The following is a 16,028-nucleotide window of genomic DNA, read 5'->3' on the forward strand; positions in this document are numbered from 1 at the left end:
ACCTCTTTGGGAAATAAGTAACACCGAAAGCACAGAGTGGAAGTTCACACATTGTCCTGCAATTGCCAGCATCCTCACAGCTGGCTGACTGGAAATGGGGGACTGATGCCTCAGTTTCCCTATGATTCTTGGCAGAAGGCTCAGAACCCCGCAAGCCAGACTGTCAGCTGGTGGAAATCTGTGCAGTTCCTCTGACTTCAGTGGTGCGCCACCAAGTTATGCTATCTGAGGCTCTCTCCCTATGTTACATTTGCATCCAACTATAACCATTATAGTTTGTACGCTGAGCAAGAGCAGGACTTAGATCAAAACATCTCATTCCGTTTGCACAAGGGATTCTACAGAGAGGCACTAGGCTCGCAAAAGCAACTCAATAAGGTTTAAGTGGAATTTGATAGAATACAGGCAGACGATACTACTGCTGCCATTCAGGAAAATCTAGCTTGATCTAAATAACGAAGAACTGAAACCACACTAGGACAAAACTGAAAAGCAAGTCCAAGAAGCTATGGAACATTTTGGATTCTTAGCCAAAGTGACTGATCCCAGATACATAGGCTCATCAGGCAAGCCCAGAACAGGAAAAGGAGGCTTGAAGCATAGAGGTATGGGAGGCAGTGGGGCCTAGCAGATAGAGCACTAGAATGAGAATCAGGAGACCTGCATGCTATTCCCAGCTCAGCCATCGGCCTGTTGGGTAACCTTGGGCAACTCACTTCAGCTCTCTGTGCCTCCATTTCCCCATTTGTAAAATGGGGATAATGACGCTGACCTCCTTTGTAAGCCACTGTGAGATCTACCCACAAAACGGGCTAGATAAGAGCTAGGCATTATTGCTTAGTATTAGGTGATGGAACGTCATATTGAGTCCCTTCCTTTCCCTTTTAGTATTTACAGCTGAAGATCCAGATTACTCCCCTAAATCTATGTTTGCGAAGGCGGTTGCACTGCAGTTCATTGCGTCAACATGGTGGGAACATGTGGATGCAAAATAATGGAATTCAGATTATTATCCATTTTGAAAAGACCTGCAAACTCCAATCCAACCAGCGCAGCCCTGCCAGAGCGTGCGTTTAGCATATTCAGATTGGTTTGGTCAAGACTTCATAATAAGCTAGGCGCTGAGAAAGCAAATACATCGGTAAAAGCGTGTCAGGAGCTAAAGGCAGTTGGAATGGAATGGCAGGCCTACCCAGCTGGCAGATGGGGGGGGGGGGGGGGTGGATGCTGTATTCTATTTACAGAACAGTACGCTTTCAATCTGGGCATAGCCTGCCTTTACGTGTTGACTGCTAAACATGCTTATAAAGCAAATCACAGAGTCTGTGTTTGGTGCCTCACTTCTTCATAAAACCGCCGTGGGTTTTCCTGGGGTTTTCCAGGAGGTGAGTTGGGATTGATTTTTCTTGCATGGGGAAAAAAACAACACCACACACACAAAACCCCACACACCTGGGTTTTCCAGGTTGGAGGAAAGCACCACAAACCCTGCTTGTGGGCCCTGACCTCCTGCCTCATTACACCAATAGCAGGGCTGAGCTCAGCTGAGGCCCTCGAGCAAACAGGCCCTAGATTTCCACGTCTGAGAGAAGCTTGTCGCCCTCTCAACTCAAACTCGCTTTCTCCCCGTAAGCCAACAAAACCGGAGTCCGCTGACCCAGACGCAAGGCAAACCTTGTCTGTTTACACAGGCTTCTGCCTAACTTAGCAATAGGGTGTGTTTGGGGGAACGTAGGGTGCATTAGTCTGTGATTTCAGATCTCTCAGGGGGTACTATGCTCTTCCTGCACAAGGGAATGACTGGATCCCAGCACCCAACACTGGGACGTGGAGAAAGGGGCAGTTTGCAAGTGTTTCAAATGCAGAGAGGTTCCCTGCACCCCCCGCGGAGAAAAAAGAAGGAGGATATAGGCATCAGGGACACGGCATTCCTAGCTGACCAGAAGCAGCTGGCCCCACCTACCCGCACACGGAACCTGCACAAGGCCAGCCTAAGGATTCACTCACACTGGGCTTCGGGACAGCCAGAATAGGGGATTCTTCCATGACACCAGCAGAGAAGCAAAGCGTTGGTAATCAACAGATGTGAGTGAGGCAGACGGGTACTGCCCTGCTGGGGCTCGCTCAGTGAGAAGAGCTGTAGCTGTGACACGGAAGGAGTTGCTAGCAGACCCAGTCTGTGTTATAGATCAGGGTAAGATTCGCAAGCTCATTTGATACACGCCCCTTCCCCTCCCCGCAGCACTGCCCCTCCACATCTCCATGCTGCCACCGGGCACCTGAGAAGGGAATGGAGATTGCTCACAAGAGCTAGACAGGCCACTTCTGGCTAGGGGCCAGATGAGGTCCAAGCACCTCTCAACTCCTAACATTAGGGGGAAATGAGGCTTGAGCACCAGTGGGCTCCCTGGTGGCAGAATGGAGCAAAGTCCAGGCAACTTGCAATGGGGAGAGACCAGGCCTGGGAACTGGTCAGGCCCTTTGCATGGCATTGCCTGACGAGTCCAAAACTTTCTTAAGAGGAATCAGGGAGGCCTGGCAAAATTAACTGAGCTGCCCAGCACCCTTCCATGCAGAGAGAGCCTAGGGAGAGGGGAGGCTTGTGTGTCCCCAAACCGGACCCTTTTCCTTCAGACGGGTTTTCATAACAGTGCAAGATTTTCTACGCATGCGATATCAGTGTGTTCCACGGAGGCTGCGCACAAGGGGTCTCTGCAGCAGCACTGGAGGGACTTGTATTGTTATAAACCAAGATGCTACCTTGTGGCTGCATCAGAGGGGTGTCTGAGCATGGCCCATTTCCCTGTCACTGCCCCAGAGGAGAGGAAGAAAAAGAAAAAGAGGATGATTAGAAATGTCCTTCGGATGATCAGAGGGTCACAAACTTTCCCATATTTTGGTCACTTCCTAAAAATGAGCTCCAATGGAGGACCAGGCTCCTGGTTGCCCATGTCCCAAAGCCACAGGGCTAGGATGCATGGAAAAGGGACAGTAGGCAAGAGTGAAGGGACAAGGGACACTGAATTCACTTCCATGTGATGGGTGAGATGACTGGTTACATCCCATTACACAGTGTATCTACGTGGTTTACTGCCTCTACTGGGGTGCAGGGCTTTACAGTGACTAGTTCTGAATCTCCCCTTGCTGTCTTCCCCACACCTACCTGCACCTGGCTCCAATCCTGCCAGGTCACTCTGCAGCTTGCTCCTCTCCCCCTCCAATTTTGATGCCCATAGTTACTGAATTTACACCAGTGAAACCCCTGACAAAGAACAGCATGACCCAGCAGTGCAGGGACGGGCTAGGTGTTTTTCAGTCCAGTTAATTGACAAAGCCTCTGGAAACCCCAGAAGAGTCCTGGGGTGGATCAACACTTGGAGACAAGGAGATGTTTCCTGATTGTGAGAGAAGTCCATAACCCCCCTGGAAGTGCTCTGAGGAGCACAGCTTGAGAGCTATTGAGATAGCCCATTGGAACCACTCCGGTCTTTGTGGTGTGGTTAAGTCAGAAGGTCTGACGCTGGCAGTGTGGGCACTAACCGGGGTAAATCAAACCACTGACAAAGCACCAGAGGGGGACTATGGAGCCAGATATGGTGTATGTGCTATTCCAGCCATATCCCAGGAGAGCAGAACCTCTGGGCTCTACTGTGGAGCTGTTAGTCCTGGAACCCATAAGAGTTCTTGATTTAGTCCTAAGTGGAGCACAGGCTCTGGTCCAAAAGGTGAATATAACCAAACCGCTTGGTAATAGTGACCGCAGTGAATTAAATTTAACCTCCTTGTAGGGGGGGGGAACATAAAAAAGCCCCACCCCAGTCACATTTAACTTTAGATGGGGAACTATACAAGACTGGTGACACTAGTTAGATGGAAATTAAAAAGGGCAGTCACAAGGGTAGAATGCCTGCAAGCAGCACGTAGGCTACTTAAAAATACCATAATAGAGGCTCAGATTAAAAGTCTACTCCCAAATTTTGAAAATGGACATTAGGAGGGCCAAAAGAATCTCATCATGGCTGAACAGAAGAGTAATGGTGGCAGTTACAGACGAAAAGGTTCTTTTAAGATTTGCAAGTCAAATCCCAATGAGAAAAATAGGAAGGAGCACAAATGCTGGCAAGTAAAATGTAAAAGTATAATACAGCAGACCAAGAAAGGATTTGAGAAGCAACTTGCTGAAGATGCAAAAACTAACAATAACAATTGTGTTAAGTACACCCGAAGTAGGAAGCCTGCCAGTGGGGCCACTAGATGACAAAGGTGTTAAAGGAGCACTCTGGGAAGATAAATGAATTCTTTGCACCAGTCTTCACTGGAGAGGATAGGGTGGGGGAGATTCCCCAAAAGAATAGCTGTGATGTGGGTAGCAAATCTGAAGTGCTGTCCCCAATGACAGTAGAAGAGATTTTAGAACAAATTGATAAATTAAACAGTAATTAATTGATAAATTAAACAAATGGTATTCACCTCAGAATTCTGAAGGGTCTCAAATATGAAATTGCAAAACTGTCGTATATAACCTACACTCTACAATGAAATCAGCCTCTATATCAGATGCCTAGAAAGTAGCTAATGTAATGTCAATTTTTTAAAAAGGCTCCAGAGGGGATCCCTGCAATTACAGGCCAGTGAGCCTAACTTCAGTACTGGGTAAATTGGTTGAAACGATATTAAAGAACAGAATTATCAAACACACAGGTGAATAGAACATGTTGGGGAAAAGTCAACACAAATTTTGTAAAGGGAAATCATGCCTCACCAATCTATTAGAATCCTTTGAGGGTGTAAATAAACACATGGAGAAAGGAGATCCAGTGGATATAGTGTACTTGGATTTTCAGAAAGCTCTTGACAAGGTTCCTCACCAAAGGCTCTTAAGGAAACTAAGCAGCCAGGGGATAAGAGGGAAAGTCCTTTTATGGATCAGTAACTGGTTGAAAGATAGGAAACAAAGGATAGGAATAGTCCGTTTTCACAATGAAGAGAGGTGAACAGCAGGGTCTCCCAAGGATCTGTACTGAGGATCGTGCTGTTCAACATATTCATTAAGATCTGGAAAGGGATGTGAACAGTGAAGTGGCAAAGTATGTAGACAACACAAAATTATTCAAGATAGTTAAGTCCAAAAAGAGGTGGGGTTTTTTTTTTTTTTTTTGGAGTTTCTGACTAAAAGGGTTTCTGACTAAAAAGAGTTACAAAGGGATCTCACAAAACTGGGTGACTGGGGAATAAAATGGCCAATGAAATTCAGTGTTGATAAGTGCAAAATAATGCACACTGGAAAAACATAATCCCAACTATAAATATACAGTGATGGATTCTAAATTAGTTGTTACCACCCAAGAAAAAGATCTTGGAGTCACCATGGATATTTCTCTGAAAACTTCTGCTCATTAATAACAGTAGTGAAAAAACCCTAACAATATGTTAGGAACCATTAGGAAAGGGATAGAAAATAAAAAAGAAAATATCATGATATAAATCCATAGTGTGTCCACACCTTAAATACTGTGTCCAGTTCTGGTTCTGGAAAAGGTTCTGAAAAGGTCAACAAAGATTATCAAGGGTATGGAACAGCTTCCATATGAAGAGAGACTAAAAAGAATTAGGGCTGTTCATCTTAGAAAAGAGATGACTGAGGGGGATACAATAGAGGTCTGTAAAATCATGAATGGTGTGGAAAAAATGAAGAGAGAAGTGTTATTTACTCTTTCACACAATACAAAAACTAGGGGTCACCCAATGAAATTAACAGGCAGCAGGTTTAACGCAAACAAGAGGAAGTACTTTTTCCACATGACCCACAACAAGCCTGTGGAATTTGTTGCCAGTGGATGTTGTGATAGCCAAAAGTATAACTGGTTCAAAAAAAACCTACATAAATTCATGGAGGATAAGACCACCAATGGCTATTAGCCAAAATAGTGAGAGATACAACCCCATGCTCAAGGCAACCCTAAGCCTCTGACTAACAGAAGCCGGGAGTGTAAGACAGGGGTGGATCACTACCCTGTTCTGTATCCCCGTGAAGCTCTGGTATGGGCCACAGTCAGAGACAGGACACTGGGGAAGATGGAACCTGGCGTGATTCAGTATGGCAGCCCTTATGTTATCTTCTGCATCTCAAGGGAACAGTTCTCTCTGTTTTTCAGATGCTTCTAACCCTGTAGCAGGGAAAGAGGCCAAGTCAATTACTGAAACATGCACCAAAACCAGCCCCCACAGTCTCACTGAGGACCCAACCTCTGCCAAATCCAGGGCAGAACGAGGTTGAAGGGTTTGATTCCTCTCTTACGAAAAGTGAGCCTATCGAGACGGGTTCTCCGTAGCCGCCTCTTCTTATGTTCTCTTGAGGCGAAGGTGCTGCTGCTCTGGCAGTGAGGGAAATCTGCCCTCCCTGCGGTGAGTAGCCCGGCCTCTTTGTTATATTTAAGGAAGGGCCAGGAGGAATTCCACGGATTTTTTTAGTAAGATAAACAGAACTCTTGACCTCTTCCATAGAGAAAAGAGAAGGAGCCGTTCCCAGCATGGACTGGGTTGGAGCCTGGAAAAAGAGTGCAAAACTGTGGGGAGGCGGGGAAGCTGGCATGCTCCCTTCCCCTCCCACCATCTCACCCACCCAGCCAGTGCTGCCATCAAGGCATGGGGAGCGTCGCCATTGGGACCAAACAACATCCACCCACTTCCCTCAGCCCACACCAAGCCAAGTGGGGCAGAATGGCCCTGACCCCGCCTTCCGGGGGAAAACAATCATCTCTGGGAGGGGCCCCGAGTTCCCCCCGCCCTATGCAGAAGGGAAGCAGAGAGGTGCCCCCCTTGGACCAGAGGGGCTCCTTGGACGGCAGGAAAAGGCTCAGCAAGAACTTACCACTAAAGAGCGAGTTCATTAGGGTTTCCACAAGTTGGGCTTCATTTCCAGGAGGCGCGCGCACCCTTGCTCTGTTTTACACCCCCACCATGGACACCAGCAATCGGAGGCTCGCAGACTCCATTTCACACCCTGCCTGGGTACGAGGCTCTCTCTTCCGCGCTGTGTGTGTGTGGATCCGCACTTCCTCCCCCTCTCCCATTCCCTCTCACTCCCCCCCTTTCAAAGACTAGCCGGAGAACAATAGGTGAAAGTCTAGGAATATTTACTAACTGATAATCTCTCCACGTATTGCAGCCGTCTGTTTTTCCCGTCTGATAAAGATTTCAGAGCCAACCACTTTCGTAAAACAAAGAGGGGGGAGGCTGGGAGGTTTGGGCTTTTTTTTTTTTTTTTTTTAAGCACTTACCATTCACCTGCTGGGGGGAGTAGGCTTCTGATCCAGAGTCCGGGGGAGAGTCGGGTAAAGTGCTGGAGAGCAATGGAGAAAGAGAAGAGAAGGTCACTGCAAACCAGCTTCCAGCAAAACCAAGCCTTTCAGTTTGCTCACTGTGACTTCCACACTCCAGGATAAAACCCATTCAAACGGCACCACGGATAACCCCACTGCCCACAGACACTCCTGCTGGCAGAGGCTGGCACCAGAGCCCACACCCAGCTCTCCTGCCCCATCCTTACAGCACTCCCTACTACCAGCAGAAACTGGGACTGAAATAGCCGTGAGCTGCCCTGCAGTCAGCTCTTCTGCCCCGGCTCCCTACAGCCAAAGCTCCCAGCTAGCCCCTCCACACACCATTACCTACATCGCCTCAGGCTGGGACTGGAGTAGCTGAAAGCCTTGCATAGCCAGAGCCTCTGCACCATTCCCTGCTGCATCTCTCGCTGGGCCCAGAACTCCCCGACAGCCAGGGCCTGAGAACATTTGCTACAGTGCCTCCTGCTGGAAGAGGCTGGCACTGCAGCAGCTGTCAGCACCCCTGCACAGTACCTCCTTTGATTGTATGTATAGGCATTTCATTTCACAGCCATTTTGTTCACCTGCTAATCAGAGTCTTCTCTTTGCAGCTCATGGCCAGTTAAAAGAAGCCAAACAGAAATGTATCTGTTCCCCAGAAAAAGATCATTGGTTTCACCCTGAATAAATAGGGGAGCCTGGCTCTGTTCCGGGATCTGATGCATGAAAGCGAAGGCTGTGAGGCTGAGGGCCAGATTCAGCTTTCACTCACACCTGGGGAAATCCGGAGCAGCACCCACAGAGGTCAATGGAGTTCCTCTGGATTTACACCAGCAGCACCAAGAGCAGAATCTGGCCCTAACTCTGCAAAAGGGAACCAAATATGAATAGGAAACTCTATTGGCCTCACCAAACGCACCATGTCCGGGGATAAAAGGATTGACAAGGAACTTCCTGTGTTCTATGGGGCAGTTGGGCAGCAGGGGAGTGATCTGTTAAGTTATCCTCTATTTATTTTGCCTTGTACCATGAGGCTAAACGCAGGCTCCCTGCACACGGACACGTCAGTCATTTAAAAACCACACTGCGAAAAATCCAGTTTGATCCAACTTTAGCTTTCCAGGACTCCCAGCTCTTCATGAAAAGCTAAACGGCTCCTCCCCAGTTACCCTCAGAGACAGCCTGGGAAAATAGACATGCCATGTTGCATGCCCGACAGGTCAAAAGACTTGGTCTCCATCAGGAGTAAGTTCCAGAGAACGTCCTGCCCCTGGATAAACAAATCTAGCTCCAGAGTCCCAGCTGATCTTAACGGCCCAGGTGCCAATATGCAGGCTTGGGGTGCGGGGAGCAGACATGAGCGGGCTCAGGATATGTTGACACTACAGGGACTAACACCAGCATAACCCCGTAGTGTAGTGATGGAAGGGATTTTTCTGTCACTATAGGAACACCACCTCCCGGAACTACGGTCGCCACCTCAACAGAAGAATTCTTCCCTGCATCCACGCCGAGGGTTAGGTCGGCATAGCTCCAATGCTCCAGGGTGTGGATTTTTCACACCCGTGATGGACGCAGCTACGTCCAGACCAAGCTTAAAGTGCCTTTGGGTGGGGGGAAGGGCAAGAATATTGCAATGAGATAACGGAAACCAAACCAGAGTTGTTGCAAAGTCATCTCAGGACCCAATTCAGCTACTTTCTTGTGCCTTTTGTCACAACGATCCCCCCAAGGCCAGGGGACTGGGTAGGGTACGGAGCCCTTCACCTCTAGGACACTGACTCCACTGGGGCCCCAACTCGGGGACTGGGAGAAAGACTCTCAAGCCTCCAGTGTGACCAAAGCCGAGGTTATTAGGGACCCAAAGTCGTCACCCTCCAACTGCCATTCAATGGGCTGGAGTCCCAGCCCCTGGCGGGCAGGTATCCCCATCGCACAAGCCATGGCCACCGTTGGCTCTATGAGCCTGGTTGGCCATCTCAGCCAAGGGCAAGGACAGAACGGGTCCTTACTAGACTAAACAACTGGAAGCCTCCTGCAGGATGGACTCTAACATGACTGAGAGCCCCTAGGAATGGCCCCTGTCCAGCTGTTTGCCTCATGGGAAAACTCCGTGTCCTCCCCCAGACTGGGAATCCAACGGCAATGGACACAATCAGTGATTTTCTCTACCCCGCCTCATTCATGAGAATCTTTCCAAGTCCCTCCAATGGGCCAAATCCAACCCAATGGCCTCAGTGGAATTACATCAAGGTTGAATTTGGCCCCGTGAATTCAGAGCCTTCCCAACTCCTGGAATCATGATGATGTTCTCCTTATTGGCATCACTAGATGGCGCGAGGCAGAGGAGAACAGGAGATTCACAGACATGCACAAAACCTGGACTCCATCCTGGCCTGGGCCTCCGCACCCAACACCCACCAATTCCAAAGAGGAAGGAGATGGCTGCAAATGTAACACAGCGAGGCTATGCGCCACATGAGACAGAGGTGCTAAGTGGAGAGATGGGAGACTTCAGGATGGGTCAGGCACTGGCGCAGGTCATGTGTGTGTGGGGGGGTGATGCCAGACTGCTGGGTGGCCACGCTGAGAGAGGGATGTGGCACTATTGATTTCCATCGCCGTCTGACTGACTCCTCTGGAGTCTTCCTCTGCCAGCGGTGAGGAAAGGATCTCCCCAGCAGCACCCTTGAAAGAGTCAGGGGAAGGGAGAAGCTGGGGTGCTCCTCCCAGCAGGGGCTAGGGACTAACAGCTACCAGGAATGAAATGTATGAACTAGCATGTGTGGGGAGCTATTTCTCTCACCTCTGGGAGCTATGGCACATTCTACCCACGGTGGGAATTGTCTCCATCTATGTCTCACTCTCTGGGGCAATCCCCACCCTGCCCACCAAGACAGCCTCGGCCCCATTCCCGCCCAGCATGGCACAGCAGTCCTCTCTCTACCAACGGCTGCGCACTCCTGCTCACCCAGCAGAGCAATCGCTGGCCTGGCATTGCCATGCTTCCCTCTGATCCCAACCTGCCATGGCAGGCCCATCTCTGCCCACTGAGGTAGACACCTGCCCAGAAAGCAGGAATCGCAGCATCTCCCTGGGTGCACTTTCTCCTCCTGGGGCTACATGTTCAGTCCACCAGAGATACAGAAACTCAGTCCTCCCACTCTTTGCAGGGGGTGAGCCTAGAGTACACTGCAAGTGGGTGCAAATTCAGCCCAGGGTCTATCTCCTTCCTACACAGAGTGAGAGATATCAAATACCAGCCCAAGGTATTTGGGACACCAGACTCCATATCTTTTTGTCTGAGTTAGCTACCACCTTTCACCTGGGATAGCCCCAGGGAGATCCTGGAATGAGGATTTTCTCAATCTGGAATGGATTCCAAATATGCCTCTGTTCCTGCCTGAGATACTAAAAGATTTTCCCATCATTCACTCACAGAGCCTTCTGCTCTGTGTTCCATGAATCTCTTTGGCCCCCGCCGGCCCTGGCTTTAATGCCATCTGCTCTCATATGGGACGTTACTATTCCACCTAGCTCAGTGCACGTCACTGGCACGAAGGCCACAGCCAACGCTCTCAAACTCCAGCACCAATAACTAAGCACCTGAATCAATGTTTAGGCACCCGAAGGTTTGTGGGACAAACACAGCAGGCCTCAGAGTTCCTAATGTATAATCACCTCCAGGTAAAGAAACTCTTTTTACTCCTCCTCCCTGCTTCAGCCACACTTACCCAGGTGCATAGGAGGCCTTGGGCTCCGATTTGATTGGAGGGACCACGTTATTCAGGCAGTGGCCGCTGAGGTACCCCTTGGGCACCACCATGCCATTGTTGTTATTGCAGTTGAGGTGAGCACTGTAGCTGGGTCCACAGGGGTTGGCCAAAAGAGGACCATGACGGACCGGGCCTTGGCTGCCTGGGGGACAGAGATGGAGGGCACCACTGGAAGCTGGGTTGGTCACATGAGCGACGCTGGAGATGGAGCTGGCAACAGGAGCGCTGACAGAGGCAGAGCCGGAAGGCTGGGTATGTGCGTAGCTGGCTGAGGCAGGGATGTCCGGGAAGCAGCTGTGGGAGAGAAGTTGAGAACCTCAGCAGTATACACGTATTGCACCTTTCGCCGGCCACGCAGCCCTTCTGCCCCCACCCACACACCCACCACTGGGAAGGAGGCACCGCAACCCGACAGCACCAGCAAAACTGCACCCCGGGGCTCAGGCGGGGAGCGGAAGGAGGGTGAGTATCTAGCTGCTACTGGTGGGGGAATGGAGGGAGGTGGAATGTAATCTCCCAGGACAGAGAATACTAACCTAATGTTGCTCATGGATCTTTAAAGGCTAGAACTGCCCATTACCTCAGTTCTTCGACTTCTGGGGAAAGTGGCCACTCCAGCAGCTCACTTCCCGTTTGCCCCATGCTGTGGCATTGATTCAGGCCCCATTACACCACTCAGGTCTTCCTCTGAGGGCTCCCAGGCAAAGACTGACCAAACCCAACCCTGCTTACTTTGCCAGATGTGCTGAGAAGCTCCACTCAGCCCAGTGTAACAAACACCTGCTGGGAACAGGACAGTACCTCCCATCCCAACAGGTCAGTGCCCCAGTGCCAGCACCAACAGGGACTACAGCCTCCCGCCTGTGGTGAGTGCCCATTTTCTCCCCGGTGAAGTCAGTGCACCCCAGCGTGGTGTGGAGAGCCAGGTCCACTGCTGGTCCCAGGGAGACATTTCCCTTCCGCACACACTCATTCCTGGGGATCTCTCTCCCCAGAATGCCAGTGCATTTCGCTCCCAGCATTATGCCCTAGTAGCTATTCCTAGCAGCACAGAGGAGCGTGGGCCAAAATGCATTCATTTGATGTTCCTCTGTGCCATTTTTAGTCCTGTCCAAAGGTAGCAGGGGGTGCGCCAAGGACGGGAATTAAAGGATTCTTTACTGATCCTACCTGGGAGGAAGGAAACTAGAAAGGGGTTTGGAGAACAGAGGAGGGATTGAAAATGACGATGGTAGCACAGAGCGACAGATGGGAGATCTGACAGAGGCAGAGAGCAGGGGTAAAAGGGGGCAGGGAAGCTATTTACAAACAAGGCATTGCACCCCTGGAAAGGAGAAAATTCAACTTCTCCCTGGGAAAATGGTCACTAGCTCTGCCCCCGCTGGCAGCCCCCCACCACCGGGCCACACACGAGGCAGGGACTTACATATCTGGTGAGTCTTCCTTGCTGATGTACTCTTCCAGAATGCTGGTGTCGATGTTGGAAGGTTCCAGAGCTCCATTAATGTCGTGGCCTGCAGAAAAGAGAAGGAATGGAAGGGGCGAGAGCCATTAGAAAACCAGACAAGTCAGGCTCCCTTTCCTGAGAGATCAGAGAGCCACTTACAGCTCCTCCTACCGCCCCAGGGCCCTCCAGCGCAAGAGGATAAAGGGACTGAGCTGAGGGCCAGACCCACTGATCCTTGCGCAATCAGATCATGCTCTTTTAGAGAGACCACCTCAGTGTCCACCCGCACCCCTGCCAACCCAAGAGCTGGGAACGCGGACGCCATGGGGGCAACAGTGCGAGTGCTGACAAGGCAGAGTTATTAGAAAGTCTGCGGGACACAGGGAGTACTCGATGGTAAATTGTGCCGACTGCAGAGCCCTGCTGGGCTGGGCCTGGTTGCTTGGGCTGTTGGACTCCTCTGCACAGAGCCTCCTGAGAAATGTGGATGACAGCGCCTGGCAGTAGCATAGGCCTTGTTAGTGTGAGCTGCAGGAGCCACTGGCTTTGATTGGGCCACCTGCCCTGGCGGAAAAGCTGCTTGGTGTGGGCTGCAGGAGCCCGTGGCTAGGCCTGAGGCCTCAGGAGCCCATGGCTAGTGCCGAGCAGCAGGGCCGCGCTGTGTGGGCTCTGTGGGTGGATTCGGGAGTCTGGTTTCATTCCCTCCCCATGGACCCTTGCCTTGGTTTCGCAGAACATGCTTAAATCGCTCATGCTGCTGCCAGCTTTGGAACAGATCTCAGCTCCCCTCATGCACCCGCCTCCCACTCCTGCGAGGGCAGCACTAGACTTTCTTCCCCTTTCTCCTACAGGTCCCTCCTCCTCCTCCTCCCGTGCTGTGGAAGCCAGGCTGGGGTTCGTCAAGAGAAAGTGCTTTCTTTATCTGCCTCGCTGGAGTAGGAGTGTGCAGCCTGCTGGGGCCTATGCCAACCCCAAGTGCCAAAGACACTGCCAAGAAAGGGGAAGAGCAGCCCCAGCCCCGTTCCCAGAGCTTGGCTAACAAAGACGGCCCTTCCACAACGGCCCGATCCCTTCAGCCAGAGGCGATGTGTCACTTGCCCAGCAGACGCGCACACACACACACATACCATCAAAGGACCACCACCCCCTCCAAGCCACACTGTGGGGAAAGGTTAGCCAATGAACCGCAAACGTGAAAAAGAGGGGCTTCAGCCAGCGTCCAGCCAATCAGATCTTTCCCCTGTGAAAATCCCTTTCATACCAAGACAAGCAAATCGGCAGAAATAAATCCAGCTAGGAATTTTGCCAAGCGAACGGGGGTGGGGGAATCTTTTCCTTGGTAACCCAGGCCGGAGAGAAAAGCCTGGGTCGGGATTCCATTGTAAAACACCTAACCCTTTGTGTACCACACACCTCAACAGCAGGTCACGGGGAAGGGTGGCTCGCTGCTACGAAAGAAAGCATCCAGCTTAACACACACCTCAATAGAGCCTGGAGTCCCCAGCCCCTCCAGTGTCCAGGCCGGGATCCCACAGAAAAGCAACAGGCAGGACAAGTGTGCAACTTGGGGTGCCGAGACGCACAGACACTTCCACAGTACGGTCCCAGAGAGAAGGACCGTAGGGTGCAGGAACGTCGGGCTGGCTCCCCAGCCATGGCCTGAGGATCTGCCTCCTCGTCAGAGAAGCTTGCTTAGATACGGGCATCATGCAGGTTGGAACGTTTCCTGGCTCAGGTGCCCTTCGGACTGACAGCGTCGGCTGGACCAGGATCAGCGCAGGCAGGGGCTGGAATGCTTCCCCTAGCTGCTGTGCTGCTGTGGGTCAGGTGGAGAAGCAGCAACCCTCCCCCCTCCTCGATGCTCTCCTCCTGAGTGCTCCCCGACACAGCTCTGGGCCTGTCCAGCAGCACCCCTGCCCCCCAGTGCTTGCTAATGCTCCTCAGTCCTGACCTGGCACGCCCCAGCTATTCCAGCCCTGCCCAGCCAAGGTTTGCTAATGTTCTCAAGCCATGACTCTCAGCTCCCCTACTATTCCAGTGCCAGTTCTCTCTTGGGTAAAGACTTTCAGTCATGCTACATCATGGGCTGATGTGGACATATGCCCACCAGGGAACCACTCAGAGAGCCCAGGTCACTTGCCACACGATCCAGCATTTGAATCCAGATCTCCAGAAGAGAAGAGCCAGTGCACTAGTCCCTCTCCTCTCCCACAGGCTACCAAGCTTCCCTGAGGAGAGCTCTCCAGGTTGCTGGTTTCAGAAGACCCCGTCCCAGGGTCAAAGCTCTAACAAGCTCTGCATGGATGGACAGAATTCCTGGTGGACACGGGCTCACATACATCCCTCGGGGATAGACTGTGGCCATTCCACAGACTAACCTCCCCAGCCTGGCTGCTCTCTCAGCTCACACCCTCCTAGCCACCTTGCCTGAAAGGTCACCTTCGCGAAAATTCAATTGAGACCCAAGCAAAGGGTGCGATAAGCACCCTGGCGCGGAAGGTGCGTCAGCTGAACTGCTCTGGAGCTACAACAGAATTGATAACAGCCACAATGGGGGGGACCGGCTGCAGGGTGGGAGGGGCAGTTCTTTACCTACTTAAAATAAATCCAATGAAGGACTTTTCTCAACAAGAGGCTGGAGGCCCTTGAGCGTTCTGCAAAGGGACTGAGAGTAGCCGGGCTCCATGCGGTGACATTCCCTGTCCCTGGCTGACTGCTGTCCCAGTTCTTTGCCAGTCCCCATCTCCCCCTGTTTCTGATCTGTCCTGGTCACCACTAAGAATCTCTTCCCCTGAGTCTTCAACCCTTCTTCTGGTCCTCTGAGCACCCGTTTGTCTCTGTGGGGCAGAAAATATCTCTGGAATGTCTGCAGCTGAGCACGAGCTCTTAAGAGCATCTCATTGCCTGAAAACTTCTGTTCAGTAGGGACTGTTACCAAAAGCCAGCTTAGGTGATTAATCAAAAGCTAATACCTCTCTTTAGAGTCACGAGCTCCTAACGACATTAACAATGCCCCTCCTCCCCTTGCAACGGGGGATTAACAGGGAGTAGGAAGCCACAGAAAATGGACCAATGAAGCTGAACACCCCAAAGGCTCCACAGGAAACAGAACTCATCTCGAAGTCCCAATCAAAGGGAGATGGAACAGAGGGCAGCAGTGACCAGCAGCCAATGAGCTCATATTTCCTTTGCTCAAAAGAAAAGTGCTAACTCGAACAGACAGCACCCACCACCATCCATAACTCTGCCTAATGCATCCAGGCTCCATAACCCACTCCAGAGTCCCCCGCCATCCAGAGCCCTGCCGAAAGCATGCCACGGTCTATCACCCACTCCAGAGTCCCCCGCCATCCAGAGCCCTGCCGAAAGCATGCCACGGTCTATCACCCACTCCAGAGTCCCCCACCGTCCACTACTCCACAGGCTGTATCACAAGACCTACAGCCTCTCCCAGAGTCTCCAAAACTCAGTGAGCCAAAT

The 16,028-nt window shown here is 51.3% G+C and overlaps 1 protein-coding gene across 1 annotated transcript in view; it reads right to left on the reverse strand.

Annotated features, from left to right (window-relative positions):
• The window catches only part of LOC117870276 (myelin regulatory factor-like), a gene marked incomplete at both ends in the record, with an annotated part of 46,889 nt that extends 34,237 nt beyond the window's left edge, over positions 1-12,652 (reverse strand). Inside the window, 3 exons of the mRNA XM_034757365.1 lie at positions 7,281-7,342; positions 11,060-11,395; positions 12,528-12,652. Coding sequence (XP_034613256.1) covers positions 7,281-7,342; positions 11,060-11,395; positions 12,528-12,652 — 523 coding nt within the window. The remainder of the gene's footprint in view (positions 1-7,280; positions 7,343-11,059; positions 11,396-12,527) is intronic.
• Positions 12,653-16,028: the final 3,376 nt, after the last annotated feature.

The sequence above is a fragment of the Trachemys scripta genome, unplaced genomic scaffold, assembly GCF_013100865.1.
Source record: "Trachemys scripta elegans isolate TJP31775 unplaced genomic scaffold, CAS_Tse_1.0 scaffold_125, whole genome shotgun sequence".
Taxonomy (NCBI): domain Eukaryota; kingdom Metazoa; phylum Chordata; order Testudines; family Emydidae; genus Trachemys; species Trachemys scripta.